Source organism: Trachypithecus francoisi, unplaced genomic scaffold, assembly GCF_009764315.1.
Source record: "Trachypithecus francoisi isolate TF-2019V2 unplaced genomic scaffold, Tfra_2.0 Lachesis_group12, whole genome shotgun sequence".
Lineage (NCBI taxonomy): Eukaryota > Metazoa > Chordata > Mammalia > Primates > Cercopithecidae > Trachypithecus > Trachypithecus francoisi.
In genome coordinates this window covers 38,682,257-38,708,047 of record NW_022681457.1, presented here as the reverse complement: position 1 = coordinate 38,708,047, position 25,791 = coordinate 38,682,257, and the positions used below count along the sequence as shown (strand labels likewise).

Sequence of the window (25,791 nt, the reverse complement as noted above, 5' to 3'; positions counted from 1 at the left end):
GAATTAATTTTCGTATAAGGAGTAAGGAAAGGATCCAGTTTCAGCTTTCTACTTATGGCTAGCCAATTTTCCCAGCACCATTTATTAAATAGGAAATCCTTTCCCCATTTCTTGTTTTTGTCAGGTTTGTCAAAGATCAGATGGCTGTAGATGTGTGGTATTATTTCTGAGGGCTCTGTTCTGTTACATTGGTCTATATCTCTGTGGAGTCCTTCAGAGACATTGAAAAGCCCATGACAAGCCACCCTTTCTTGCCTTTTTGGAACCCAATCAACATTTCATGTCTGTGTAGCCAGAAAGAGACACTCTCACATACTGGGAAGAAGCAAACTGGTGTCATTTCTCACTCTAGTACTTATTCTTGATTCTGGTTCTAATTATAATATCTGTACCTGCTGTGGTTTGATTGGGGGTCTTCCAAAATTCAGATGCTGTTAATCTGATAGTTTTAAGAGGAGGGGCCTTTAAGAGGTGATTAGGCCATGAGGGCTCCTTCCCTTGTGAATGAGATTGGGTGTCTTTACAAAGGCTTGAAGGAGGGAGTTTGTTCTCTCTTGCCCTTCCAACTTCAGCCATATGAGGATGCAGCGTTCCTTTCTTCTGGAGGATGCAGCCCTCACCAGATAGTAAATGCCGGCACCTTTATCTTGAACTTCCACCCTCCAGAACTGTGAGAAATAAACTTCTTTGTAAATTTGTAAATTTCTTTGTAAATTACCCAGGCTGTGGTACTGTGTTATTGCAACAGAAGATGAACTAAGATAAGCTTTCACTGCTGCATGCTCATTCAGTTGGGATACCCTGTTCTCCATGACATCTTTCTCTTTTATTTCTGAACTTTTGGATTAAAAGCCCATCCCATTTCAACCCGAGCCCCAAATCATACACGGTTGCTACTGAGAGTAATGAGCATAATTCTTCCAGGGATTAGTGATGATGGGAGCTTCAGTCAGTGTGGCTGGGATTTGGTAGTGGGGAATACACACAAGTTCCTGCAGTGCTCTTTCCCTTTTCCGTGTTCTGGAATACAAGTGGCACATTATCACTTCCTGCGCTCTGATTGTTCAAAACTTGTACAAGCGGAATAAAAATGAAATAAACCAGCTTTATGATTTTCAGTACAGAGCAGAGACAGATACCACTTCAGGTAATGAGAGACAACTTGGCTATATCCCTGACAGCAGCCTGGTAGATGCGAGACATTGCCATATAACTCCAAATATATGCCCCATAAAACTGGAGTTCATTCAGATGTATACATTTGTGTTCCCAATCAAATGTTTTTGAATGAATTAGGAACCAGGCTCTTCTTGACAAATTTTACATTACTTTACGGCCAATTTCCTTCTGATGCAAGTGAAATGGAAACTTTACTGTCCTTAGAAGTTGTTAACAAACTTAAGTGATTTGAAAGAATGATAACTGCTCTGTCTATACCTATGTGGGAAATGAAAGGAGAGAAAACCATTCTCTACCCTATACTTCCAACAGATCTATACCTGGTAAAATTTATTATGTAACAATCTCTCTGACAAGATTATTCTAGAATAAAGTGTGCCCCCTTTCCCTGTGGCACTTTTACACACTAAAGTCTCTGCCAGCACACTTATTCTACACCTCACTGGCTGGCTCTCCTGCGGGTGGAGAGTTTAATTCCTGTTGTCACCAGCATGCATTATGGAGTCTCGACAAACAGCTTGCTTCAGCCCTCACCATAACACTACTGTTTTGCTCAAGTCAGTATGTGGTATTCAGATGCACAGCAAGGTTCAAAATTAGACAAAGCTGAAGTGCCATCTGGGATCATCCTCAGCTCTCTTTACCAGCTATTGTGAGGCACTCTTGAACCACAAACCTTCTGCTGGTGGAGGAGCTGCATTCAGACTGTCTGCACAGACACAGGAGGGTGGCCAATCACAGAAACTTAGGGCAGGTAGAAACCTGAGGTCTCTTCATCATCCTCTGGCTGTGCCACTTACCCAAACCACAGCAACAGTCTGCTAATTGGTCTCTCTTCCTACAACCTATGGCTACGTTAACCCATGCCACACGGAAGCCAGGGTGATCCACTGGAACACATATCGGATGGAGTTACTCCTCTAATTTACCTTTTAAAGACTTCCTCAATGCTTTCGGGATAAAATTCAATCTCCACAGCATATAACACTTCTCCAAATCTGCACTGAAATTTTATGTGTCTTTCTGCCTTTCCCAACAGATGTAAGTTTCATGGAGTTGGGGATCACATCTTTTTTCACTGTTCATTGCTTCCTGGATCCTGAACACAACGCTAGGCATATGGTAGAAACACAATATTATTTAATAAATGAGGGAATGAATGAATATAATTTAACTTCCTCTTCTATAAACTGGATCAAGCCTAGAAGTTATGACTTTTGAAAAAGCTTGTGGATTTGTCACGTATTTCTCGTGTCATGGTTAAGAAGACTACTATTCTGACTTCTATCATCATAAATTAATTTTGCCTATTTTTAGTGTAATACTCATGGAATGACACAGTATGTACTCTTTAGTTCTGCTTCTTTCATTCAATATATTTCAGTTAGATTCATCCATGTTGTTGCATGTGCTCATAGTCTATTTTTAATTTTTGTGTAGTATTCCATTATATGAATTTAACATTTATCCCATCTACTGTTAATGGAATTTTTGTTGTTTTCAGTTTGAGACTATTATGAATAAAATCAATGGGAACATTCTGTACATATCAAAAAAAAAAAAAAAAGAAAAAGAAAAAGCTCACAACAAATAAACAGCCTGGGCCTGCCTGCCTCTCATGGTACTATACTGTTTTTAAATATGGGCATCATTGCATCTCCACATCTGGTCAACTGTTCTGGAAAGGTCAGGAGATGTTGCTCTGTTTTCAAAGGGGAAACAGAAATTAAAGATGTATATGTCAGATACCTGAAGCCCTTCCGCCCTTACTTATCATTTCTGTCCATTCCTATAATTAATAGTGAAATCTCTTTATACTACATATAATTAAAATAGAACTTTGCCTACCCAACATTCAACAAATATTTATTTAGCTTTCATATGTCTGAGATACAGTTTTCAATTCTGTGGATACCAAGATAAATAAGTTATGTTCTTAGCCTCAAAAAGGTAAAACCTAGTCAGGGAGACACGCATGTGGAAAATAATTGCAATATTGTGTGATTAGAAGCATGTGTAAGATACAGAGAATATTTTAGTACTTACCAAGGTGTAGTAATTATAACATTTATTTACTCCACTGATTTTCCTGTGGGCAGGGACCAGGTCCTTTATTTTGTTTCCTCCCTTGTGCCTGCCACATGGTAGGTACTCAGCCAATATACGATTGACTGACTGATGTGTAGCTGACATAAGAGAATGTTGGGTCTACTCTGCAGAGATGTTGTATCTGGGAAAACTTTAGAAAGGAGGTGCTGAAGCAAAAGCAGAAAAGAACAAAACAGCAAGGTATGTTTCCTGGGTTCATGGTGCCTAGGCTGAGGGCAGGAGTGGGGATAGGACTAGAGAATTAGGCCAGCAAGATCCTGTTGGGCCTTGCAAGCCTTCCTGAGGGTCTGAACTTGATTCTGTAGGCAATGGGAAGCCATAGGAAACATGCAAGGAACATGAAAAGATCTGTAAGTTGGAAATGCAATCATACTTGCAGTTCAGTCAGTGGAGATGTCTCATATGTGCAATCAATTTCCAAAATATGCTTTCTTATTAAAAAATTATTTGACTCTGCATTTCAGTCTGCCAGAGAATACTCAGAATCTGTGCAGTTTCCCAGGAACTCTACAGACACCTCCTTAGTCATTAAGAGTGAATATACTAAAAAAGTTTCCTTTTCATAGCTATAGCAATGATCAAGGTTAATTTTCCCTATGATAGGTAAAATGGTTTCTTATTTGCCTAAAGTAATTCCAGCCTAGAGTAAGTATTACATCTCAGAATTTAGGGGGAGTCAATGATATCTGCAGAATGGTAGTTCTTCAAACACTTGGTTAACTAAGTCTCCTGATGATGTTTCCTTCTCCACTGTGGAGAAGATAATTCAGCTAAATAAGTGCTCTGGTCAGAAAATTTTGTGCAAGTAATTAAACATGACACTCCTTTTGGCTTGGTTTATGTTTTAAAGGCAAAAATCTACTCTGATTTGAAAATTGTTTCAATTAATTAGTACCATGCATTATATGCGGTCTCTGAAACAACCATTGCAAAATTGGTGGTTGGTGGAAGACTCTTTTTAACTATCCAGAGGCATATTCTCATATTCATTTCAGAATAATAAGGTGTTTAAATATTTATTACTTTTCAATAACTGGTTAGGCCCAGGCTCCTCATTTTAATAAATTCTGTCCAAATAATGTTGAGTCACTGCTTAGACGATGTTGGCACTGAATTTCCCTTATGGTTGTGATGTTCACATCAGAGATCGACATTTTACCCAGGCTCTGCCACTAACCCACGACCTTGGGCAAATCACACAACCACTCTGGAATTCCTTTTGATAATTCTTAAGTTTTCCTTCTAGCTCTGAAATTCTGAGTATGTTTTAAGAGATCTGATTAGTACAAGAAGGTAGAAATAAATTAGTTAAGACCTACAAATTGTGGCAGGAGGAATTGATATTTATGACGTGCAGCTATTCCTTTTCAGTAACTCCAAATGGTTAGAAACTCTTGAGGTAGGCTTATGTTAGAAGAAATACAAAATCTTTATGTAGATATACTCATTCATTCAACAAGTATTTATAGAAGACTCATCATATGCCAGGCATTATGTTAAAGGCTGGCAATACAATGACAGAAAAAGAGAGAAAAAAATGCCTGGTCTCCAAGAGCTGGCTGTCTAGTAGGGAAGGCAGACAATTTTAGACAAGAAATAACAATAAAGTGGAATAAGTATTATCATGGGATCTCAACTATGAAGACAAAACATACAGCTCAGATCAAACCTGGGCTGTAAGTCAGGGAAGGTTTCACTGCAGATGGGCTGTCTATGCTGAGAATATGCATTCCTGTGATTTTTATTTGGAAGGACATATTGAATAGAGCATGCAATAAAAATATTTATTTGTTCCAGGCCGAGACTAAGTGTTTAAGACTCAGAGCTTATGGAGAAGAATTTTAACACATCTCATAAATGCACATACCTCTCCAAGTTTTAGCAATGATTTGATCATAAATTCACTGACTCCCATGAGAGTTCTTCCATTGGATCAAGTTCTGGGGTATGGATGACAATATTATTTAAGAGATAATCACTCCTTGTCATTCTATACTTAAGGCCCTACACAGCTGTCCAAAGAGTATATAATAGGTGAATAAGAGGTTTTAGGGAACGACTTGTTGATTAATGATATGTTTTAATTTTTCAAAGTCCTTTCACATATTTAATCTTCCATAATCCTAATATTTGCAAAGCAGAAATTATACTATACTGACACTTCACCCTAGAGGTTATGGAAATTCTCATTTATAACAGGTATCATGTTTCTAAGACAGACCTGATTGCAAATACTCTGTCTTGTGGCCAACACAATTATATCCATTATATCCACATTCACCACAGCATGAGTGTGATGGTTAATGCTGAGTGTCAACTTGATTGGATTGAGGGATACAAAGTATTAATCCTGGGTGTGTGTGTGCCAAAAGGGATTAACATTTGAGTCAGTGGGCTGGAGAAGGCAGATCCACCCTTAATCTGATGGGCACAATCTAATCAGCTTCAAGCGAAGCTGGCGAGACTGGCCTAGCCTCTCAGCCTACATCTTTCTCCCATGCTGGATGCTTCCTGCCCTCGAACACTGGACTCCAAGTTCAGATTTGAGACTCGGACTGACTCTTTTTGTTCCTCAAGCTTGCGGACAGCCTATTGTGGAAACCTGTAATTGTGTAAGTTAATACTTAATAAACTCCCCTATATATATGTATATCCTATTAGTTCTGTCTCTCTACAGAATGCTGACTCATACAGATTTTGGTAGCAGGAGTGGTTCTAGAGGAAAAGAATATTAAGGATGGAGTTCTTTTGTTGGTTTTGGGGTTTCTGAAGTTGGCTGCTTAATATGATTAGACCCTAAAATGCCAAGGACTCTACTTCTAATACTATGGAGAACACTGATAGTCCTTGGTGTAAACTGTTTAGAGAGTTATGCAAAATAAATGCATTTGACACTCCTGATTCACCTCTCGTGAGAGGCAAGGAGTTTAGTGACTCTATATGTAATAACTTTGACCACATGTGGAGAACCAAGAAACATAATGAAGCTGGTTGGTTGTTCCTAAGTTCAGTTGAAAAAGTGATGAAAGAAAATGATGAGCTCAGGGATTCTGTTTCCTGGCTTCAGAAGCAGATACCGTGCCTCAAATCTGATAAGACTGTCCTGAGTGAAAGACTCCCGTAGAGAAAGAGTTGAAATTGTGGAAAACAGACACAAGTTCTTATCATGCAAGTGGCTGACTTACAACAAAAGGTACGTGCACAGCCTCACCAGGTGTCTACTGTTAGAAGCATTGATGGGAAAAGAATGGGACCCTGCAACTTGGAATGGGGATGTGTGGAAGACCCCAGTGAAGCTGGGGACACTGAGTTTGTAAACTCTGATGAACCTTTATTTGCCAGAAGGAACAGCTTCCCAATCCGCAGTAGTGGCAACATCCCCTCCCAGACCTATGCTGCCATCAGCCTTTCCACTTCTGTCTGAAGAGATAAACCCTGTGCTGCCTGAGGCAACAGTGATGGCCTCCCCTGAGGCAGCTGCCAGGCCAAATAGTGTTAATTTTCCTCAGGAGCCACCCCCAACACCCATGTTTTCTTCTAGACCTATAACTAGACTAAAGTCCCAGTGGGCCTCTAGAGATGAGGTTGAGAGTGTGACCCAATAGGAGGTGTGCTACACTTGAAAAGAACTGTTTGAATTCTCTCATTTATATAAACAGCAATCTGGAGAATAGGCGTGGGAATACATATTAAGGGTATGGGACTATGGTGGAAGGAACAGAGAGTTGGATCAGGCTGAATTTATTGATTTGGGCCTGCTCTGCTTTTAATACTGCAGCTCCAGGAGTTAAAAAAGGTTCTAATAGTTTATTTGCTTGGTTAGCTGAAATATGGATTAAAAGATGACTCACTGTGAGTGAGCTGGAAATGTCTGATCTCCCCTGGTTTAATGGAGAGGAAGGGACCCAAAGGTTTAGGGAGACTGGGATGGTGGAGTGGATTAGTCACTTTAGACCCATCTGGGAGGGTCCAGAAGATATACCCTTGAACAATGCCTTGTGAAATAGATTTATGAGGGCAGCACCCGCATTTTTGAAGAGTCCTATAATTGATCTTCTCTGTATGTCAGATCTAACAGTGGGAACCAAGTCACTCAACTACAAAATTTAAATATAGTGGGAATAATTGGATCCTGAGGTGTCGGGGCCAAGTGGTGGCACTCAATCGTCAAAGGCAAGGTGGGCATAGCTACCATAATGGACAGCAGAGGCAAAGCAACAATCAGAATAGCCCGATTCATGTAGAGCTCTGCCATTTGCTAATTAATCAAGATGTTCCTAGAAGTGAAATTTATAAGAAGCCTACTGCATTTCTACTACTTAATTTATACAAGCAGAAAATTTCGAAGTCAAATGGACAAAAGACTAATTTGAATTGTAAAAACAAAGAATTATGGCCCCTTAATCAATTTCCAGACTTGAGCCAGTTTACAGACCCAGAACCCCTTGAATGAAGGGGAGTTTGGAACCCCTTGAGGAAGGACCCTACTACATTACCGACAATTTATGCAGTGACTCTTTTTCCCATCCTTCCCCCAGGAGATCTCCAGCCTTTTACCAGTGTACCTGTGCACTGGGGAAAGGGAAATGATCAGACATTTTGGGAACTACTGGACACTGGCTCTGAGCTGATGCTGATTCTAGGGTACCCAAAATGTCATTGAGGTCCTCCCATTAAAGTAGGGGCTTATGGAGGTCAGGTAATTAATGGAGTTTTGCTCAGGTCTGACTTACAGTGGGTCCGGTGGGTCCCCAGACTCATCCTGTAGTCATTTCCCCAGTGCCAGAATGCATAATTGGCATAGACATACTTAGTAACTGGCAGAACCCCTACATTGGCTTCCTGACTGGTAGGCCATTATGGTGGGAAAGACCAAATGGAAGCCATTAGAGATGGCTCTATCTAGAAATATAGTAAATCAAAAACAATACTGCATCCCTGTAGGGATTGCAAAGATTAGCGCCACCATCAAGGACTTGAAAGATGCAGGGTGGTGAGTCCTACCACATCCCTGTTCAACTCTCCCACCTGGTCTGGGCAGAAGACAGATGGATCTTGGAGAATGACAGTGGGTTATTATAAACTTAACGAAGTGGCGACGACTCCAACTGCAGCTGCTGTACCAGATGTGGTTTCACTGCTTGAGCAAATGAACACATCTCCTGGTACCGGGTATGTAGCCATTGATTCGGCAAATCCATTCCTATCCATAAGGCCCACCAGAAGCAATTTGCCTTTAGCTGGCAAGGCCAGCAATATACCTTTACTGTCCTGCCTTCAGGGTATATCAACTCTCTAGCTTTGTGTCATAATCTTATTCAGAGAGACCTTGATCACGTTTCGTTTCTACAAGATATCACACTGGTCCATTACATTGATGACATCATGCTGATTGCATCCAATGAGCAAGAATTAGCAAATGCACTAGACTTATTGGTGAGACATTTGCGTGCCAGCGAATGGGAAATAAATCCAACTAAAATTCAGGGACCTTCTACTTCAGTAAAATTTCTAGGGGTCCAGTGGTGTGGGGCCTGTCGAGATATTCCCTCTAAGGTGAAGGATAAGTTGTTGCATTTGGCCTACAACCAAGAAAGAGGTGCAACAACTACTGGGCCTATTTAGATTTTGGCGGCAACACATTCCTCACTGGGGTGTGTTACTGTGGCCCATTTATTAAGTAACCCAAAAGGCTGCCAGTTTTTAGTGGGGTCCAGAACAGGAGAAGGCTCTGCAACAGGCTCAGGCTGCTGTGCAAGTTGCTCTGCCACTTGGGCCATATGACCCAGCAGATCCAACGGTGCTTGAGATGTCAGTGGCAGATAGGGATGCTGTTTGGAGCCTTTGGTTAATCACCGCAGAGGCCTCTAAGATTTTAGAACAAGGCCCTGCCATCTTCTGTGGATGACTACTCTCCTTTTGCTGTTACTGGGCTTTGGTGGAAACTGAACATTTGGCTATGGGTCATCAAGTCACTATGCAAACTGAATTGCCCATCATGAACTGAGTGCTTTCTGGCCCATTCAGCCATAAAGCGGGTCGTGCACAGCAACATTCCATCATCAAATGGAAGTGGTATATATGTGATCGGGCTTGAGCAGGTTCTGAAGGCACAAGTTAGTTACATGAGGAAGTGGCTCAAATGCCCATGGTCTACAGTCTTACCACCCTGCCTTCTCCCTCAGCCTCCATGGATGGCCTCATGGGGAGTTCCCTATGATCAGTTGACAGAGAAGAGAAGACTAAGGCCTGGTTCACAGATGGTTCTGCATGGTATGCAGGCACCACCTGAAAGTGGACAGCTGTAGCACTACAGCCCTTTCTAGGACATCCCTGAAGGACAGCAGTGAAGGGGAATCTTCCCAGTGGGCAGAACTTCGAGCAGTGCACCTGGTTGTGCACTTTGCATGGAAGGAGAAATGACCAGATGTATGATTATATACTGATTCATGGGCTGTAGCCAATGGTTTGGCTGGATGGTCAGGGACTTGGAAGAAGCATGATTGGAAAATTGGTGACAAAGAAATTTAAGGAAGAGGTATGTGGATGGACCTTTCTGAGGGGTCAAAAAATGTGAAGATATTTGTGTCCCATGTCAGTGTTCACATGGAGTGACTTCAGCAGAGGAGGATTTAAATAATGACCTATTCTGTGGGCACCACTCAGCTTCTTTCCCCAGCCACCCGTGTCATTGCCCAATGGGCCCATGAACAAAGTGGCCATGGTGGCAGGGATGAAGGTTACACATGGGCTCAGCAACATGGACTTCCACTCACCACGGCTGATATGGCTATTGCCACTGCTGAGTGCCCAACTTGACAGCAGCGGAGACCAACATTGAGCCCTCGATATGGCACCATGTGTCAGGTTGATTATATTGGACCTCTCCCATCATGGAAAAGGCAGATGTTTGTCCTAACTGGAACAGACACTTACTCTGGATATGGGTTTGCCTATCCTGCACACAATGCTTCTGCCAAGACTATCATCCATGGACTCACTGAACGCCTTATCCATCGTCGTGGTATTCCACACAGCATTGCCTCTGACCAAGGCACTCACTTTATGGCTAAAGAAGTGTGGCAGTCAGCTCACGCTTGTGGAATTCACTGGTCTTACCGTGTTCCCCATCATCCTGAAGCAGCTGGATTTATAGAATGGTGAACTGGCCTTTTGAAGTCACAATTAGAATGCCAACTAGGTGACAATACTTTGCAAGGCTGGGGCAAAGTTCTCCAGAAGGCCATGGTGGCAGGGATGTATGCTCTGCATCAGTGTCCAATATATGGTACTGTTTCTCCCATAGCCAGGATTCACGGGTCTAGGAATCAAGGGGTGGAAGTGGAAGCGGAACAACTCACCATCACCCCTAGTGATCCACTAGCAAAATTTTTGCTTCCTGTTCCTGCAACATTATGTTCTGCTGTCCTAGAGGTCTTAGCTACAAAAACAGGAACACTGCCACCTGGAGACACAATGATTCCATTAAACTGAAGTTAAGATTGCCACCTGGACACCTTGGGCTCCTCCTACCTTTAAGTCAACAGGCCAAGAAGGGAGTTACAGTGTTGGCTAGGGTAACTGACCCAGACTATCAAGATGAAATCAGTCCACTACTCCACAACAGAGGTAAGGAAGAGTATGCATGGAATACAGGAGATCCATTAGGGTGTCCATTAGGGTATTATCATGCTTTGTGACTGAAGTCAATGGGAAACTACAACCGCCCAATCCAGGTAGGACTACAAATGACGCAGACCCTTCAGGAATGAAGGTTTGGGTCACTCCACCAGGAAAAAAACCATGACCTGCTGAGGTGCTTGCTGAAGGCAAAGGGAATACAGAATGGGTAGTAGAAGAAGGTAGTAATCATTACTAGCTACTTGAACAGCTGCAGAAATGAGGACTGTAATTGTCATGAGTATTCCCTCCTTCTTCTGTTAAAAACACGTTTGTGCATGTATATACTTGTACTAAGAAAAGATCTTCATTTTATTTCCTTTTCCTCTATCATGTGACATAAGATGTATTGACCGCATATCAGCAGTTAAGTATTAACTTTATGTAATAGTATTTGGGTTGGTGGTTGGTGTGTTTCCGGTTGTATGAAGGATAGTTATATTATGTTAGGCATTATCATGACCTCATTATTGTCTTTATTTGAAGATTATGTATGATCTCAGGAGATGTGTATGGGTTCAAGTTGACAAGGGGTGGACTTGTGATGGTTAATACTGAGTGGCAACTTGATTGGATTGAGGGATACAAAGTATTAATCCTGTGTGTCTGCATGATGTTGCCAAAAGGGATTAACATTTGAGTCAGTGGGCTGGAGAAGGCAGAGCCACCCTTAATCTGGTAGGCACAATCTATCAGCTTCCAGGGAATATAAAGCAGACAGAAAAACGTGAAAAGGTGAGGTGGGCCTAGGCTCCCACCCTACATCTTTCTCCCATGCTGGACACTTTCTGCCCTTGAAAATTGGACTCCAAGTTCTTCAATTTTTAGACTCAGACTGACTCTCCTTGCTCCTCAAGCTTACAGACAGCCTATTGTGGGAAGCTGTGATCATGTAAGTTAAACTCCCACGTGTGTGTGTGTGTGTGTGTGTGTGTGTGTGTGTATAAATATCCTACTAGCTCTATCTCTTTAGAGAACCCTGACTAATACAATCAGTTATGAGATTTAGCTTGGTTAAGGTGGTTGCCATATGTTACAGAGACATTTAAGAAGGTGTAACTTCATGAGTGCAGAAGACCCTATGTCATGCCAAAGGAAAATCATAAAGAGACAATATTTTGAATTTAAAATCAATCCACTTTGAAGTTGCTTTGATATCCAATTTATTCACTTATTATTCATTGGATATCCTGCACACACGCATGAACAAATATGAGGCTAATGAAGAGTGGAATATTAGTTTGAAAGCTTTACAAACTTCTAAGGTAATGATATAATTTAACTTGTTTTATAGATGGAGAAAGATCACAGAAATTATCTCCCTTTTAGAGTCAGTGCCTTGAATTATTGCTTCCTGATTTCAAATTATTATTCATTGCTTGCCTTATTATTGAACTTTTCTTGTTTCTTTGTCTTTTCTCTGCAACTATTAGACCAAAGGTTCTTTGAGGGTAGGGACTGTGTTCTTCCTCCAGAATGCCCAATTTTGAAACGATTAGGCCTTCAACAAGTGTTTACCAAGGGCTATGATTAGTTCACAAACCTAGAAATGAATTAGCTGCAGAACTACGCATTGTGATGATTAAAAACATTTCAAACAATGTTTCTCAAAGTTTAATGTGTGCAATATTTAAAAAGGAAGCTTGTTAAACATGGATACCTAAATCTCATTCCCAAAGATTCTTTTGTCTTTCCTCTTAAATCATTACCTCCTCTGCCTCCCTGTTATTAGAATTACTTTTGTGGGCAGAACAAATTTAGGAAAAATGAGACACACTAGGGTCTTGAGACTGTACTGATGATTCTTGCAGAGAAAAAATTTGACATAGGTAAGTAGGTCTGTACTTCTCTCCTCCACTTTCACTTCCTTCTTTCTTTCTGTACATACTTATTGTGCACCCATTAAATTTTAGATACTGATCTAGGTCCTGGAACTAAACTGTTCAACAAGATGTAAAAAGACACTGCTGTCACAGCGCTTAGATTCCAGTTGGGGGAAGGGCAGAAAATAGACAAGTAAACTTTAAGATTTTTTCAGATATTGTTAAATGTTATAAGGAAAATAAAACAGGCTAATATGACAGAGAATGACTGTTGAAGAGGGAGCTAGTTAAAGAATGTGGTTCACAAGAAGATGACATGTGACCTGATGACTGAATGTCCAGAAGAAATCAACCATGCAAAAGACTTGGGGAAGAGCTTTCCAGGAAGTGAGAAGAGCATGTGCAAAGGTCCGGAGGCAGAATGAATGTTCACAGATCAGCAGGAAAGCCAGCATGCCTGGAATTTAAGAGTGAGCCAGGTCAAACTCATCTGCCATTTACAGGAGGATAGTGGTATCTTGAAATTATCCCGTGGGAAGCTGGAAAAATTATCCTGGCTGTCACAGATTTAAGGACGGCTAAGTATTTTAATAAATGTTATAAAAAAAATTTATCCTGTTAAAAGCGACTACATTATTGCAACTCTTCACTCATGAAATAGTGTTCTTTTTCTGATTTTGGGGGTTTGAAGCTTTGTGGTAACAGCGTTTCATTATCATTGGCAGATTACATTTTATAATACCTGAACATTGAAAATTAGCTCATTTTGAATTTCCTTGAGATTCAAATGATTTAGCATTCATTTCAGTCATTCATTCACAACTCAAATGTCATAACATACGGTCAAATACATTATGTAAACTTGTATTTGAGAATTTTTTACACTTTTCTAAAGGAGGAATACTCATCCCATAATTTCAAAATAAGTTAGATGGCATTTATCCAAATTCTGGTTTTGGATTATTATTTTTCAATTTTTGCACTGACTTGTCTTACCACTCCAACTGGATAGGTACCAGTTAATAGTAATAGTACTATTACAACTAAGCAATTTTGATTTGTCTGAATAACTGAGTGCCTAAAAAAGGAAAGAACTAAGGACAAGTATGTTATTGGTATGTGTAAAATCCATCCCTGGGGGCTACTTCTGAAGCAAAGAGATAGCTGCTCAGCTGTAGACCCCACTGATCACTGCCCTTTCAGAAGCCATTTCAGTAAAGGGTAGCCTGGGTGATAATGGGCCTTCTGTGATAAGAGCCTATCCTCTAAAAATGGGAATTAGCTCACAGTTTCATTTTACAGGGTCTACCAGATGGCAAATGACCTCGTCTACCCAAACGAGATCCGGACTGGAAACTGAACTGCATTCCAAGTTCCCTTCCACTCTGCTATAAGACTTGGAGCTTTCCTCTAAGGATTTCTTGATTTAATATGTGTGTGTGTGTTTGTGTGTGTGTGTGTGTGTGTGTTAGCTTGGTTATACATTAGGCTGCAGTTCTAAATGCAGAAGTTTCCCAAAGCCATGAAAATTGGCTTCTTCAGTTGTACCTAAGCAATCCTGTTATCATTGGCTTCCAAAAATTGGGACCAAGAGAGTAATGTTAGAATACAGCTATAGTACCTGAAGAGACAGACATGTAACACGAGGGAAATGAGTTGGTGGAACATTTGTGGGAAGAGGTCTGGGGAAAGGGATTGGGAAAGAAGAGAAAAACTAGTACCTGAAGAGACAGACATGTAACACGAGAGAAATGAGTTGGTGGAACATTTGTGGGAAGAGGTCTGGGGAAAGGGATTGGGAAAGAAGAGAAAGACTCTAACAGAAAATGCCTTCATTATGACAAGAAACTCCATGTAGCCTTCATTTAGTGATACTGAAATTACAACTGCAGCTCGCATAGTTTGTGAAAGAGGAAGTAGAGAATATGACCATGAAAAGTGATATTTTAAGCCTCAACACATGCTGCTCATCACTGACTTGACTTGCAGCATATCTTTCAACAAAAGCACATAGTGATTTAATCTCAACAGTAATTCAGTCTGCAGCCATATGAGACAAGACCATCATTGCAGACAGGCTGTAATTTGTGAAATTCAGGTGCTGGGGATTAGGACCACCTGTTGAATTTAATCTTGGAACTGTTAATGTTAACAACATCATGTAACTGAGCATAAACACTACATATTTATCAGTCTTTGGGGCCTCCAGCTATGGAGGTGTGAACATTTTCCTAAATAATATCTGTAACTCTCTCCAGACTCTGTAAATCAATGGCAGATAAAAAAAGCTGTTGGAATTCTGATTCAATATGCAGCAGCATATGGCTTGGTGGTCATCACATCCAGCATATTCCATCATTTTTCTGAGGCCTGATGTGAGGGTAAAAGAAAAATAAGCAATCTGAGTATCATCTGGCAATATAATAAGAATAGAAAAGCTTTCATTTCTTACTCTCCCCTGTGCTAATTGGAAAAAAAAATTCCTAGCAATATTCTAACAAATGTCTTCCACCTTTGCCTTTGGAAGACTATAGAAAGATCTCAAATAAACCTAATTAAACAGCAACTTTTGGAGAGAATATAAACAACATTTTACATATGCACCTTCATATGACCATCCGTAAGGGAACTCTGCCCAATTTCCTGTCAGCTAAATAGTAGCAGTAAAGAGAATCAGTTAATGCATTCTGAGTTTATATTTAGTTCAGTGGGACAATTGGGATAATGTCTAAACGGAAGACATAGACTTTAAGATATGCCTTTGTTCCCTTGCTTGCGGTGACATGAACTCCCTCAAAACATTTGGGTATAGAATTTTGTGAGATGTTGGTGTTCCATGAAATAATTTCATTGATATTCATATTTATCTCCAAAGACCTTCTTCTACTAGGAATTCCAATGACTGTCACACAACATTTATCATTCATATAGCACTTCACAATTTGTAAAACCCTTTTACTGCGTATCATTTCAATTTTCCATGTAGAGTATCAACATCCCCCCCACCAAATAGAAAAGGACTGTTCTTTGTTTCAGTAAAATAAGGCTCTGATGAACAAAAATTGAAATCAAATATATTTGTGTCAATAAACATTGTTTTGAACATAAACCTTGGGGTATCATACTTTGCATCAAGCTATCAATATTGTTAGCTGGTGTCTGTCCAGCAGAAGAACACAAGAAGAAAAGTATGAGAAATCTCTTCCCAAAAGCTGGTCAAAACTTTCAGCAAATTTACCTTTTGATGCTGCCATTAATCAAAGCTTCTCAAGTGTTAGATAGTAATTTCCACCAAACAATAGCCATGGAAATCGGTGAGCTCAGTATATCCATCATACACCAGTTACACATAAACACCACAGTCATCCACAGTCAGAAGCTAATGTCTAAACTTTCCTAGAACTCCAGCCCTTATCGGTTGCTTCCATATGCAGATACAAAGCATATAATCAATCAACAACTAAGAGAGGAAAAGAAAGCTGTAACTGTAAAATTGATAGCCATCTACTTTTGGATTTTAAGTCTACTAACACCCCCAACCCCTGCTCCTGCCACAAAAATAAATAAATAAATAAATAAATAAATAAAGGCTTCCTGATGAAATTGATTCCTCCTTTTTTGCTTCCCTGAATTCTTCCCATTGCAAAATTCCACTTTTTCAAAGCAGCTTTCCTTGATCTTTCCAGGGAAGTCATCGTTCTCATTTTTGCACCCCTACAGTACTGTTCATATCTAGTATTTATTATACATTTTAATCAATCGGTTTATCTATCTACACACATTTCATAGTATATTGTTTTGTCCTCAGGTATTTACAGATCTGTAAGATGGGGTCCTGTCTTAAATTCTTTTATACCTTTCAAATCCTTAGCATTATGCATTAAACAACTGTGTGGCAATATTTTGAATGCCACTTTTAAAAAGTTTGGCTTTTTCACATGGTTAGAGCGACCTTTTCACACAAAAGGAGTATCTACTATATATTACTTCGGTTCACAACCATAAAATTTAGTAAAATAAAAGGAATAATTGGGAGATTTCAAGAAATCCTCTAGCTTTATAAAGCTGAGTGGAATTGTGTTTTAATAAAAACATATGAGCAACTTCAAATAATGAGGGATACACTTAAACTGTATTAAAATATCTTCAGAATCAGCAAACTTGATTAGGATTCTCCCAGAGGCTTCACACACTGAAACCAGATATTTATTATTCCAGGGAAAGGAGGCTCAATTTTTAAAAATTCATCTTATTAATTATTAGCCACGCCATCCAGCAGCTTCCCGGAAGGCAGAGGAAGACAGGCTCACAATGATGAGTTTCAAACCAATGGAAGCTGAGTTTGTGCCTCAAGTCTTCCATGCCTGCCTGGGCACCGCTCCCCAGGGCTGAGAAAATTCAGCCCAAAGCAATGCGCTGGAGAGATCAGAGGGGAACGTTGGATCCTGAGCAGTGGCCGCGGGCTGGCTGCGCTCACCCTCCGGTTCCGGGTCAGAGGAACGCTCAGGCTGGTACCCGCGCCATCCCCAGTCTCCTCCCACCAGGGAGCGACTCCGCAGTCAAACCCGAGGCTCCGGACCTCCACCCGCAGCTGCAATTCTGGGGATCAGGGAGTTCTAGTTCCAGGGCCGATTTCTGCTGGGAAGTTAGGCTTTGGGGTCCACTCACCTCACCCCTATTTTCCACAAAACTTTGTGTCTTTCTCCAAATAAGAATTCATACCAAGTTGGAACTAGCCCACCCTACCCCAGCAGGTCCACTCCCCTCCAGCCTCCGAAGGGCACCTACTCACAGCGCCTCCCAGCCCCGGGAAAGGGGGAAGGCTCAGGTGTGCAGGATCCCCAGGCTGAGTGGCGAGCGGGCTGGCGAGCATGCTGTCACCTTGTGGTCCGCCACGCCGAGGTATCCGTCCAGTGGCCGCGGTCCCGCGGGGACCCCGGGGCGCGGCTGGGGGCTGCTCTTCGCCGCCGGCAGCGAGCTGCCGGTGGCCGACGCCTGCTGCTGCTGTAGTTGCTGCTGCTGCTGCGGGGGCCGCTCCTTCTGGCCGCCGAGGCTGCTGTACACGAGCAACAAGCTGGTGCACATGGTGGTGAGCGCTAAACACACTGCTAGACCATGGCGCTGCGGGCGGGCGGGAGAGAGGAGAGGAGAGGGGCTGAGTACAGACAACGGAGGAGCGCGCCCAGCGGGGACACCTGCGCGGTGGTCACACTAGTGGGGGAGATTTGGCGCGGGGGACGGCTTGGGCCCCAGCCCCGCCGCACGCAACTGGGACAGAGAAAGCACCGTCCCCTTGCGTACCGCAAGGGATGCTTGGGGCGCGTCGCTGCTTTCGGCCGCCGCCGCCCAGATCTCTCGGTAGAGGGCAGGTGATGTACGGCCCCAGGCTGAGGGAGGGAGCGCGCCGGGGCCGAGGGCAGGGGTGGGTTTGCACTTTGGGGAAGGGTCCGTCTACCTCAGCCACCCCAGCCAAGCTGCTGGAATGTTGAGTCCTTAACACTTCTCCTTTCCTGGGGCCCTGGGGCTCTCTTTGGGCGATCCTTGCAAGTTTGAAATCCAAGAAAACGAAGAAAGTCTGCAAAGGTCCCTCCTCCCCGTCCCTCTTAGTTTTTGGCAGGCTGTTGCTTTTGGGCACCCCCATCCCTGGAGCAATCTGCCCACTCCTCCATCGCTCCTGCAGCTCTCTGCCACCCCCTCGGACCTCTCGCCGGAGATCTAGGAGGCGAGGCAACCCGGGTTCCCATCCTGGCTCTGGGATTCCGAGCCAGGCAGAGCTGGAGAATCGAGAGGGAACGCGGAGCCGGTAGAAAGTTGTCCCTTTGTAACAGGCGACCTCGCGGCCCAGGGTTAGGCGTCCCGGAGTCTCCCCGGTGCGTCCAGCGGACCCTGAGCCCGGGGATCCCCCTCTTTGCCCAGTATAGTTGCCACAACTGACTCACCATCAGGGTCTTCATTTTGGGCACCTCTTTTGTGCAGAATCCTCAGGCTCTCGTGTCCGGGGCCACTTTTTCCTGGAGGGTTTCCATGATGGGTGATGGGGCGGAGGCGGCTCTGATTTTTGCCCAGCAGCCGGCCGCGGCAGATCGCGCGCGGGAGCCGCGGGACCCGGGAAGCGCCGCTGTTGCAGAGATTAGAGACAGAATTAAAACTGAACCGGACCCTCGTAGTCTCTCAGTGATCTACACAACTGCCGCCTGCCGCCGCCTGCTGGGTCCTAAAGTCCTCTGCATCCCCCTCCCCGCCCCCAGATAATAATCTGAAATTTTCAGTAGTGAAATTTCTGGGCAGAGAGAGTTAACCAAGCCAGTGTACCTACTTCTTGGTCTGCGGGCTTATTTATCTTTAAAGAAGTCATCAAATAATAAAGAAGGAGAACCTGATTGGATTCTGAACGTGATAGCCATTTGAAAATTTGCAAACTAAATTTTCTGTTTTGCGATGTTGATAAAAACAAGTCAGCCTCCCAGATGTCAACAACTCTATAGCGTTTGTATTTATGTTCGTAGCATAGAGAAATCTATAATGAAATTATTTTTCTTAAAAAATTATTTATTATTCCGTTTTTCAGTTGCTCGCTTTATAATTTTCTTTTCCCTCTTATTTTTACTTTATCAGATCCAGTTATTCTCATGGAATCTTTAGCTCACAATGTTTCATCTCAAGTATTTCATTTATTATTTTCATTAAATATTGCAATTTATATTTCTGCCTAACCTTTGATGTTCCTGGTGTTCATCTAAATGATCTTAAAGTTTTAAAAATATTCAGCACGTCACAGCTACATGATTAACTTGACCTGTAGATTCTTCCTAATTTGGATGAAGAATTTCTGTCTGCTAGAGATAAAACTGCATATGGCTTATTTCCTAATCTTAAGGTCTTTGGTGCTTTCCGTTGGTCTACTGTACTGACTGCACATAATTTCACATTCAGGACTTCAATTAAAATTAAAAGAACATAATTATTGTCTTATGTTGGGAAATTCACATCAATAGCTTGTTTTAAGGATGCTCTCTCCTCTGCATTGAATTACAAATGGCATTTGTTAAACGTCTAATTTAGCTAAAAACGTATTTCTTGTGAAATTGCTCAGTGAAAATAGTTGTCTTAATGTATTACTTAACACCTCACCTGTAGCAGTGTAATGTTAAGGATTACATTAAGATAGAAATGATCAGCAGGCCTACTGAACCATGGGCACAATAAGAGCTTTCTCAAGGCCAAAAAAGGCATTACAATCCATTTTTAATCTTCCCTAATCTATTGCTGGACTGATGATACAACAGGAACTATTTTTATCTTATGAGGCATCCTTCCATACTTAGTATTAAGAAAGTTAAAATTATTGGTGCAATAACGAACATCAGAGCAACGTGTTTGGGAGAGGGCAAGAAAGCACATAATTTAGCCTTTCAAGGAAAAGCAAAATAGGAAGCACTGTCCAACATTGCCAGCCTTGAAGCTATTTATTCAGTTTGTGCTTTAGGCATGAATAGTATCAGTTGTTAGGGCAGGAAAAGCAGCAGCCAGAGGAGAATCTTATCAGATCTTGGCAATTCTTTATTGTGTGGTTGCACTTGACACTCAAATTAATGAAACAAAGGACCAACTTGATGAATCATTGGAAGCAGATTATCTGTGTTTCTCCAGGGATCCTTTTAGATGCTATTAGAAGCAGCTACTGCATTTTTCAGGATTATTCCCTCTCCATCTAGCAAGTTGCCCAGTGACTGATAAAACAATTCTAATATATTTTGCCATGCCAAACAGAGGCATCATATTTATGATTTAAGTTCATGGCGGCATGTTGGACATCTGTTACACTGTGTGTCTGACCAAATTCATTAAGCTTATGGGTTTTTTTCCCTTCCTGGGATAGCAGTTAGCTAGTTGCTAAATCTACTTATGAAATGGCCAGGGTAAATTTAAAAATGTAATTCAGAGCTTGATTTGAAAGATTTCAAGGTCTTGACTTTTACATATTTGATTAGATTAATGCGGCTGTTTTAGGCATTCTGGCTTAAGAGCCAAATGGACAAGATAGGGTGAGGGAAGCGAGACAAAGAAAACAAATCATAGAATTTACTTCAATTTGATGATCACTAATGATCACCTGTTATTTGGTGGTTCTGTATTAGAGAATACAGTGGTGAATAAGACAGACCTTCTCCTCTAAGAGCTTACAGCCTAATATGTGTGTGTGTATGCACGTATGTTGAGACAAGTTCATGAATAGGCAATAAAAGGCAGAGTACTATAGATTCAACATAAATTTATCAAGCACTTCCTATGTTAAGCACTTACTCTGTTGAGTACCTACTATGTGCCAGGCATTGGTGATACCTGGATCAATAGACCACATGCTATCATCATAGTCTATTCTCAGATAAGTGCTTAGAATCTTTCTGTTACAACCTTTAGGAACAATCAACATACCTGATTTGTTTTTCAACTTCTAAATGCCTGCTTATGTAAGGTCTGAGGACTTTGTTATTTCAAGGGCATCTACCTATGTTTATGTACCTTTATATGCACCTTTAAGTTAATCATTTGAATAGCTACACAGAGTAGAAAACAGGCAGCATTCACAAACACTTGACTGACTTGGAGACAAGTGGACAAGTAGACAAGTCAGTGAAGCTTTTTTAGTTCATCTAACTTGCACAGTTCAATACAAAGTGAGTTGAGAAATCACAATTGTTTCTCAAAATCCAGATAGCTGAGATGGATTTCTCACCATTTAAAATTTTGCCACATTTCTGCCTCTGGTGCCATCACATCCAATCAAATAGCTTCTTCCTTTTGAAAAAAGGAAAAAAAGAAAGGAAAAGAAATGGAGTGTTCTGCAATGTAGGTTATGTGATAAAATGAAGGTGAGAATTGACGAAACAAGGCATGTCATAGGGTGATGAGAGAGCAGGTGGAATCTGTGCTCAGAGGGAACACCAGCCTATGCTCACGCCACAAAAGGCAGCAAGAAGCTACCAAAGGAGGAAGAAAGACAGACTGCTGGAAATCCACGAGCTCTGCCCACTATTCCTAAAATTCCTAAGTGACTTCTCAATTTAGAAACAAACATTTCAAACATTTCAAAGATGGATTAAAACCAGAAAACAACATAATGAACTGCATTTGAGATACAATTACTTTCCACATTATGATCTCAAAGAAAAAGAAGAAAGTTTTCCTACATGCAACAAGAGCAAAAATTTTAATAATGGCAGAAAGTCCCCATTGGACAAACTTGATACTTGTCCATTTTTGTTTGCAGTTTCCTTAGCTCTCTTCATTTTATAGGCTAAGCCTAGTCGTTCCATCGGTTGAGAATAAGCTCCTGGAATCAGGCTGTGAAGACTCAGATTCTGACTTTACCATTTTTCAGCTCTGTGACCTAGGGTATGTTACTTTGCAGGGATGTAGTTTCCACATCTGCAAAATAGCACCCACCTCAAAGCATTGTTGTGAAGGTTAAACAAGATACTACAAGTGAAATGTCTTGAGCAACACTAATAAATTGTTAATAGTATTTTATATTTATGATTAATAAACTGAGCTTGAAGGCAAAACACCAGAGCTTGACTTTTACTTCTAATTGCTGTATGACCTTGAGCAAGAGACTGTCAACATATCTATAAAATGGATATAACAAAGCCTATATCACAAATCGTTAGAGGGCTTATTAAGATATTGTGTATGTGACTGCTTTGTAAACTGTGAAGCTCTGCATAAACTAAGGTGATAGTAACTCATTCATTAATTCAACAAATATCAATTGAGCATCTACTCTGTGCCAGGTATTATTATAGGTCATGGAGATATGAACAAGACACAGACAGACTCTGCCTCATCAGGTTTACATTTAAGCAAGGATGATAAACTAATACAATAGGACCAGGCATGGTGGCTCACACCTGTAATCCCAACACTTTGGGAAGCCGAGATGGGAGAATTGCTTGAGCCCAGGAGTTCAAGACCAGCCTGGGCAACATGGTGAGACACTGTTTCTATAAAAAAATACAAAAATTAGCTGGGCATGGTGGTGCATGCCTGTAGTCTCAGCTACTTGGGAGGCTAAGGTGGGATGACTGCTTGAGTCTGGGAGGTCGAGGTTGAAGTCAGGCATGATTGTGCCATTGCACTTCAGCCTGGCTGACAGAGCAAGACCCTGTGTCAAGAAAAAAAAGAATGTCAGATGCTAGGAAGAAAAGCAGGGGAAAAGTTAGAGATTGAAGTGTAGGAGCTGTTATAGCTAGGATGACAACAATTGAGCAGATAAATGAGTGAAGTGAAGGAGTTAGCCATGAGGCTATCTGGAGGAAGGTCATGCCATGCAAAGGGAACATCATGTGCAAACACCACGAGACAAGAGATAGCTTGCCTAAGACCTTGCTTGGCATGTTGAAGAGACAGCAAGGTGGCTAGTGAGGCTGGAATAAAGGGAGCCAGAGAGTGGTAGAGGAGGATGGCAGAGAGGCAGTCTGGAATCAGATCATCTAGGACCTTTTCAGCCATGAAACACATGGTGTGAAGGAAACCCACTGGAGGGACTAAGGCAGGTAAAGATTATGGATCCGTAATGCCTTGGAAAGATCACCTGACTGCTGTGCTGAGAATAGCTTTTGGAGAAGGGAGAGTGGAAACGGAGATCACTTTAGGCTATTGCAATAGTCTAGGTGAAAGGAGGTCATAGAACTTTAACAAGTGACTGAATTCAAGATTTGCTGATTACTGGGTATGAGATACTATAATAGAGGTAGAGAGGAGGGAAGGAAAACTGTAAGACTTGTGGACTGGACAGCTGGAGAATGGAGCTGCTATTTCTAATATGGGGAACACTGTGAGAGAAGAAGGTTTAGGGGCTGTGGAGGGAGAATTTGGATGTAGACACAATCAGTGTGAGATGTCACAGGCACTTGCAGTTCAGCATGATGTTGGGCTTAGAGATGTGAACTGAGTATCACAAGTAGGAATGGATGAGATCACCTAGGAATGAGCCACAGAACAGAAGAGGTCACAGGCCTGAGTCTTGAGAATTGCAAATTTCAGTTGCCAAGAAAAGGAGGAATCTTAGTAACCACAGTACTGAAAAACAATAAATGACTATCAGAACTTGATTTGATTTAGGTGACTGATTATTTTCATTTTTAATGGATTTTTCCATGCCAACGCAGTCTTTTATGTTCTCAAAGCACTTTTCAAATTTTATTATTGCACCAAGCATATTTAGTCATATCTATTTACATGTTTATTGTTCATCCTCTCTTCCAGACTATAAATTTTCTATGTCTTATTACTGTTTATATCCACCAAGCCTGGCACATAACTGAGGATAATAATATTAATCACTAACATTTAGCTAGCCCTTACTATGCACCAGCACTATTCTAAGAACTTTGCATATATCAACTTATTTAGTCCCTACAACAACCTCATGAGGTAGGTACTATTACTATCCCCATTTCACAAATGAATGAACTGAAAATCAAAGAGTCATTTGTTCAAAGTCACCAAGATAGTAGATGGTAGCATTGGGGTAAATAAACATTTGATAAAACAAATACATTTTTTTGTTAAAGAATAAATGAATAAGCCAGACATGGTGACTCACACCTGTAATTACAGCCCTTTGAGAAGCTGAGGCAGATGGATAGCTTGAGCAAAGGAGTTCAAGACCAGCCTGAGCAACATGGCAAAACCCCATCTCTACAAGAAATACAAAAATTAGCCAAGCATGGCGGTCTGCATCTGTATTTCCAGCTACCAGGGAGGCTGAAGTGGGAGGATCACCTGAGCTATGGGCGGTCAAGGCTGTGGTGAGCCAAAATTAGGCCACTGCACTCCAGGCTGGGTGACAGAGTGAGACCTTGTCTCAGCAACAATGCAACAACAACAAAAGAATGAATAGAAACTTTTTGAGAGTTCCAATAACCAAGTTCTTCTACTGAATCCTAAATTGGTCTGATTTACAAGAATACTGTATGGATAGTTAAAATCTAATATTTAGAGAGTATAACCAAAGGCATCATTTTGTGAGGTACTTTTTTTGCTAGTTTTATTTTTTAAGATCTATACATACAATAAAATGTTCAGAATTTAAGTGTATGGTTTGATGTGTTTTGACAAAATTATACATTTTTAACTACCACCACTGTCAAGATACAGATCATTTCTGCCACTCCAGAGAATACCTTTATACTTCCTAGGAGTCATACTACCCCTAACCAAAAAGCAAACACGGAGACCTTGTTTTGAGTTTTATCTTCCTATTCTGTAAGTTAACATAGATGACATCATACAGCACATACCTTTTATTCTGACTTATTTTACTTAGCATAATATTTTCGAGATTTATCCATGTTGTTGAGTGTATTAATATCTTATTCCTTTTTATTGTTGAGTACTATTCTATTGTGTGACTGTAGCAATATTTAAAAAACATCCTTCCTCCCGTTAATGAACATTTAGTTTGTTTCCAGTTTGGGGTGCTTACGAGTAAAGCTATTAACTTAAGAGTGGAGTGGTTGTATCATATGATAGGCATCTAGTCAACTTTAGAAGGCTATCAGACAGTTTTCCATATTGGTTGTACCATTTTATATTTCCACTTGCAATGTATGAGAGTTCTAGATAGTTCCACAACCTTGTCAAGCCCTTGATGTGGACAATCTTTCTAGTGTCCTTTGCCTTTCAAAAGGTTTATACAGTTTTCAAGATAAAGACCCAAATCTTGGCTGGGCGCAGGGCTCACGCCTATAATCCCAGCACTTTGGGAGGCCGAGGTGGGTGGATAATGAGGTCAGGAGATGGAGACCATCCTAGCTAACACAGTGAAACCCCATCTCTACTGAAAATACAAAAAATTAGCCGGGCATGGTGACAGGCACCTGTAGTCCCAGGTACTTGGGAGGCTGAGGCAGGAGAATGGCCTGAACCTGGGAGGCAGAGCTTGCAGTGAGCCGGGATTGCGCCACTGCACTCCAGCCTGGGCAACAGAGTGAGA

At 41.4% G+C, this 25,791-nt stretch overlaps 1 protein-coding gene across 1 annotated transcript in view; it reads right to left on the bottom strand.

The window, feature by feature from the left end:
* Positions 1–19,011, bottom strand: part of ST6GALNAC5 (ST6 N-acetylgalactosaminide alpha-2,6-sialyltransferase 5) — a 191,727-nt gene extending 172,716 nt beyond the window's left edge. The window contains exons 1-2 of the mRNA XM_033225336.1: positions 18,731–19,011; positions 17,673–17,912 (exon numbers count right to left, since the gene is read on the bottom strand). Coding sequence (XP_033081227.1) covers positions 17,673–17,912; positions 18,731–18,745 — 255 coding nt within the window. The 5' untranslated portion in view covers positions 18,746–19,011. The remainder of the gene's footprint in view (positions 1–17,672; positions 17,913–18,730) is intronic.
* Between the last annotated feature and the right edge of the window lie 6,780 nt (positions 19,012–25,791).